Genomic DNA, 6,478 nt, shown 5'->3' with positions numbered 1-6,478 from the left:
AATTAAAATCAAGCTCGATATAATCGCAATTGCACGATGTCAAGTAATAATAAAATTTTGAGTGGCTTTGATGCCACTTGTTGGAGAAAATCCACATAAACCACAGAATCCATCATGCTAAATCAATAAAAATTTTGATTGAAAACTTAGCAGAAGTTTACTTGAAGCCATAATCTTAAATTCTTTAGAACGTATCTTGTTCTTCTAGATCTACGCGTTTTTCTTTGAAAGAATCATTTGGTTTCTCTTCTGAACTATTTTCTTAGTACAGGGAGATAATAAGTAATGTAATTACGCACAATATGGGGACCCTGACCTATATACAGATAATGTCTATCATTATCTTCTGATATTCCTATTTTAACATTCATAATAACAAAAATCACTTATGTACGTACACATTAAAGGCCCACAAACTTTTATATACATTAAAGTCGAATATTCCGAAACATCAGTTGATAATTTATTTTGGCTTTAACTTAACCTACAACTCACAATACATAATTATTCTCATATAAGTTCGTATAAATAAAATTAATCTAACAATCTCATCTTTCTTTTTTTAAAAAAATATAAATAGTCTTCTTGGTGTAAAATGTCCCCAAATTTCTGGTATCATTTGGATGTAAATCTTTTAAAACAAATTGTGTTCATAACAAAATCTTTAAATTTGAAAATAGTTTGATAAAAAATAAAAATAAAAAATATGTTGGCTTAAATTTTTATTTGGTTGAAATAAATAATGATAATAATAGAAATGTTGCCTTCGCAGATTTTTTAAATACCAAGGTTTTGGAATAAAAACTTCCCTGAGGATCTCAATAATTTTGTCAAGGAGCCTTGGGACAAAACGGTTTAAACTTGAATTTTTAAAAAGTATTTTTTCCATACAAAATCTTTGATCTTTAACAATACATATATATAATTACTGTAACTATGTGTATGCGTAGAGTGAAAAGAAATGAGATAAAAGGCAAAAACAATTGCAGCATGCCAGCAATGAGATAACATCACAAAACAATAGGTCAAAATAGATGACAAATACATCAAAATCACATCCAACGAAAATAAAACATGTTCCTGATAATTATTGCCAATACGGTCAAGTCTAAAAAGACTTATTTCCACGAGTTCTCCCAGATAACTAGTTTGCCCTAGGAGCAGCCCATTCGACTCTAAGTATAAGATTGTCGTAACCATATCCGTTCAGTTTGTTGATAGCTCTCTCAGCATCCTCTCTGCTCACAAAGTTGACAAAACCAAAACCTCTGCTGGTCCCTGTCTTTTGATCAATGGCAACATAAACTCGGCTGACAGCACCAAAAGGACGAAATAGCTCATGTAAATCAGCCTCTCTCGTGTCTTCAGAAAGATTAGTGACTCTAACCGAGTTTTCTTCATTCCTGCGTCTCATGTCTGTACCACTCCTCTCAGTATTACCGCCTCGCATGCTTGGAGGCACATATGCTCCCTTTGTAGCACCCAATGTAGAAGTGGCAGTTTCGGATGGTAGCTTATCGACGAAGGTCTCACTTGGTTGAGCAAGATCCTTGTAGGGACACCTTGAGGTCCAGTGATCACCTTTCTTCCCACAGGTCCTACAAACCATGAGAACAGCTCCAGCTTTCCCAATCTGAGCGAAAGGATCACCGGAAGCTGCAGTTTCCTCTTGTTTGGTACCTATCTTTCCATTCATCAATTAACAAGTTGTACTGGTAAACAAAAGAAAAAAGAATAAAATGAACATTTAAAATCACAGAAACATGTTTGCCCCCACAAAAATACCTTATCTTCTTGAAAGTGAAGGGGGGATATTTTCCACATTAGCTTGAGACGGCCTACTGTATTGACTCTATATGTTGTATCGTCATGAAATTGGTTTCATTTTTTAAAAAAATCACCTCAAACAATTTCATTCCAGTACTTTCAGGAAACAATTGCATTTTAATTCTCAAATTTGACAAACCATGAACTCACAAAATTACCCCGTCATACAACACAATAACAGTCAACTGGACACAAGCATCATATATTGAATAATTATTTTCATAAAAAAGAAAAGGAAAAAGAAACAGGCTTTTTTAGTAACCGAGCAGGTGTAGATGGTAATATAGATCGATTTATAGGAAATTGTGCACAAGGTGAATACCAGGGGCGCGTGGGCGCTCGAGGAGAATTTCTTCGGTGGAGACCATGGTGAGGCGGCTGCCAACGTCCTCGTGCACGGCATCGCCAAACTTGGGCCACGAGCGGCGCTCCACGGCGCGTTTGCTCAGTCGAGCGTTGGCCAGTTTGCGGATGCGTGTGGTGGTTGTTATCTTCACCCTGTTCCCTTCTTCGTTGAACTTGTACTCCACCACCTTCTTTATCCCGTTGTCATCCGGTCCCAACACCTCCTTCGGCGGCAAAAGGAAATCTAAATCCTCTCCATCGTCCTCCTCCAGTTCTCCCCATCTCATCTTGCTGGGTTGCGTCGCCGCCGCGTCTAACGCCATCGTCTACGCAGATTAGGAAATTAGGGTTTTTTTGAGTGGGTTGTGGCTGCGTGAAACGGTAAATCGAAATCTCTAATAAATGATGTTAGAATAGTTGGACGTTTTTGTTGAAATAATATATTTTAATATGGAAAAAGTAATAGTTGAATATTTCAATGTTGAAAATAAGAGTTGTAAAGTTAGAAATTTGTGTGTGATGATGTAGGTAATGATGTATTTTATTTTTGGATTATGTGTAATGAAACTCTATAAATAGATCTCTCATTTGTGAAGAAAATCACAATTGAGTAGAGAGAAAAATATTATAAAGTGTATAGTTTGGTAAATTTTGAGAGTTTGAGATTTTTACTTTTTACCATAAATTTTTACTTTTTCACAACACGTTATCAGCACGAAGCTCTAAAAGTCCTACATACTATTCCAAGCTCCAAACAGAAGAAAAAGGTAACAAAAGTAATAATATTTATTTTATTGTTATTTATTTATTGTGTATTTATTTAATATACAATATAACGTTATTATTAGAAATAATAAAAATAAATTTTTCATAAACTTGTTATAAATCCTGGGAGGATGTTAAGACGACATCCCACACTCCCGGTAAGGGATACGACAAGTATAAAAGCCTATAAGGTTTTTAAACAAAAAGTAATAATATTTATTTTACTCTTATTTATTTATTGTGTATTTATTTAATATACAATATAATGTTATTATTAGAAATAATAAAAATAAATTTTTCATAAACTTGTTATAAATCCTGGGAGGATGTTAAGACGACATCCCACATTCCCGGTAAGGGATACGACAAGTATAAAATCCTATAAGGTTTTTAAACAAAATAAATTATGACACTCATTATAATATTATGATATGATATGCATAATTATTTAAACATGTCTAATATTATATACATCATATTATTACCATAAAATTATACAAATACATACATTTATTTTTTGTACACCAACGGTCATAAACGGTAACAAACGGCTAGTTTTTGCCCTATAAATATCATCTCACAAACACATTCAATCACTCCAACTTTCTCTTCTTCTCTAAAAATTATTTATCATCAAATTTTTCGAAGAAAAAATAAGATGGCTTTCTCAAGGATATTTTTAATTATTTTGGTTATCATACTCACGAGTCTTGTATTTATCGGAGAATATCCTCCTCGTGCGTTTTCTTTATTTTTACAAATACTTGTACTTGTTGTTTATCCGTTACTTTGTATTGCAATATTTATTAACTAATAAAATGCATCGTAATTTTTTTTAGTACCACCATGTCAAATTTAACAAAGCTCGAATTTATTGCGCTCGACATCACGAGAAAGAATTATATGCCATGGACTCTAGATGTAGAAATGCATCTTGAGTCATTGGGTCTAAGCGAGACCATTAAAGAAAATGGCATATGCACGTCACAAGAAAAGGCAAGAGCCATGATATTTTTGCGTCGACATCTCGACGATGGATTGAAATGTGAATATCTGACTGAAAAAAATCACATGGCTTTGTGGAAGGGATTAAAAGAAAGATTTGAACATATAAGGGAAGTTATACTTCCGACCGCCCGGGATGAATGGAACACACTGAGATTCCAAGATTTTAAAAAAAGTCAGTGATTACAATTCGGCGATGTATAGAATAATCTCGCAATTAAAATTTTGTGGACATGAGGTCACAGAATCTGAGATACTTGAAAAAACATGTTCCACATTTCATGCATCAAATATTACTCTACAGCAACAATATAGAGTACGTGGATTTGCGAGATATTCTGAACTCATCGCCTGTCTTCTTGTGGCGGAAAAGAACAACGAGCTATTAATGAGAAATCATCAGTCCCGACCCACTGGATCAACAGCATTTCCAGAAGTAAATGCTGTAAGTAAAAATGAATTTATACCAGGAAACCAAAATCAATTTCAAAGACAAGGTTTTGGTCGAGGTCGAGGTCGTGGACGTGGACGTGGACGTGGACGTGGAATTGGTCGTGGTCGTGGACGCGGCCGTGGTTTTGAAAATAATAGAGATAGTTATTTTTATAACTCATCTCAAAATAGCGTCCCAAACCATCCATAGAAAAGACATCATGAGAATACAAGTGTTAATGAGAATCACTCAAAAAGATATGAAAGTTCTTGTTACAGATGTGGTACTCCAGGACATTGATCCAAAGTTTGTCGAGCCCCTGAGCACCTTTGTAAACTTTATAAAGAATCATTAAAGGGGAAAGAAAAGGAGACCAACTTCACTGAACGCAGTGACCGTTTGAGTGATTCAACTCATCTTGATGCTGGTGATTTTATGAATGATTTCTCTGGAAATGATCAACATGTTGGTGGGATAGAAATGAACAATTTTGATGCTACAGATTTTCTCAATGATTTTTCTGAAAATGAACAATATAGTGGTAGAATATAAATGTACAATAATTTGTTTTTCATGTATTCATATAATAATGTTTTATTGTACAATTATGATATGTGTTATATTTATATATGTATTGTCAGTAATTTTATTTTATTGCATATTTTTTTGAAGTACAAATATGGAAAATGCTATGAGCAAAGCTGAAGTTTGCATACCCGATAGCGGTACAACGCACACTATCCTCCGAGATAAAAGATATTTCTTGGAACTAAAACCAACAAAAACAACGGTGAACACAATATCAGGTCCTGTAGACTTGATTAAAGGATGTGGTAAAGCACAATTTTTGTTACCTAATGGTACAAAATTTTTGATCAATGATGCTTTATATTCACCACAATCGAAAAGAAATTTGTTGAGTTTTAATGATATATATTCCCATGGGTATGATACTCAAACAATGAATGAAGGGAATGAGAAATATATGTGTCTTATCACATATAAATCAGGAAAGAAATATGTGATTGAAAAACTATCAATGCTCCCTACTGGATTGCATTATACACATATAAGTCCCATTGAATCAAACATGGTAGTTGATAATTCCTCGATATTAACCAATTAGCATGATCGATTGGGACATCCTGGTTCAACAATGATGCGAAGAATTATAAAAAATACACATGGTCATCCACTGAAAGACCAGAAGATCTTTCAGAATAATAAGTTTCAATGTAAAGCATGTTCTCTTGGAAAACTTATTATAAGACCATCACCAGTCAAAATCCAAACTGAATCACCAATGTTTCTTGAACGTATTCAGGGTGATATTTGTGGACCAATCCATCCACCATGTGGACCATTCAGATACTTTATGATATTGATTGATGCCTCCAGCAGATGGTCACATGTATGTTTATTGTCAACTCGAAATGTTGCATTTGCAAGATTACTTGCTCAAATAATAAAATTGAGGAATCAATTTCCCGATTATACAATCAAGAAAATTAGACTTGATAATGCTGGTGAATTTACTTCCCAGACTTTCAATGATTATTGTATGTCTATGGGAATCATTGTTGAGCATCCTGTTGCTCATGTACATACACAGAATGGATTGGCTGAATCATTGATTAAACGTCTGCAAATGATTGCTAGACCAATGATTATGAAAACAAAGCTCCCTATTTCTATATGGGGACATGCAATTTTACACGCTGCTTCATTAATTCGCATCAGACCAAGTGCCTATCATAAATACTCCCCATTACAGCTTGCATTTGGTAAAGAACCAGACATTTCTCATCTGAGAATTTTTGGATGTATGGTGTATGTGCCTATTGCACCACCACAACGAAAGAAAATGAGACCTCGAAGAAAGGTTGGAATTTATATCGGTTATGATAGTCCATCAATCATTCGATATCTTGAACCTCAGACAGGAGATGTGTTCACAGCACATTTTGCTGATTGTCATTTTAATGAGGAAATCTTCCCAATGTTAGGGGAAGAACAAAAACATACCGAAAAAGAAATTACATGGTATGTATCATCATTGTTACATCTGGATCCAAGAACAAAACAATGTGAAAAAGATGTACA

General features: G+C 34.2%; 1 protein-coding gene across 1 annotated transcript; it reads right to left on the bottom strand.

Annotated features, from left to right (window-relative positions):
- Window positions 1–967: 967 nt before the first annotated feature.
- LOC140809882 (uncharacterized) lies at window positions 968–2,577 on the bottom strand. The gene is made up of 2 exons (XM_073167654.1): window positions 2,150–2,577; window positions 968–1,680 (listed from the first exon to the last, which is right to left on the bottom strand). The coding sequence occupies exons 1-2, from the start codon at window positions 2,493–2,495 to the stop codon at window positions 1,145–1,147; spliced, it is 882 nt and encodes a 293-aa protein (XP_073023755.1). The 5' UTR covers window positions 2,496–2,577; the 3' UTR covers window positions 968–1,144.
- Window positions 2,578–6,478: the final 3,901 nt, after the last annotated feature.

The sequence above is a fragment of the Primulina eburnea genome, chromosome 13 (assembly GCF_022965805.1).
Source record: "Primulina eburnea isolate SZY01 chromosome 13, ASM2296580v1, whole genome shotgun sequence".
Classification (NCBI taxonomy): Eukaryota; Viridiplantae; Streptophyta; class Magnoliopsida; order Lamiales; family Gesneriaceae; genus Primulina; species Primulina eburnea.
This window is presented reverse-complemented; position numbering and strand designations above follow the sequence as displayed.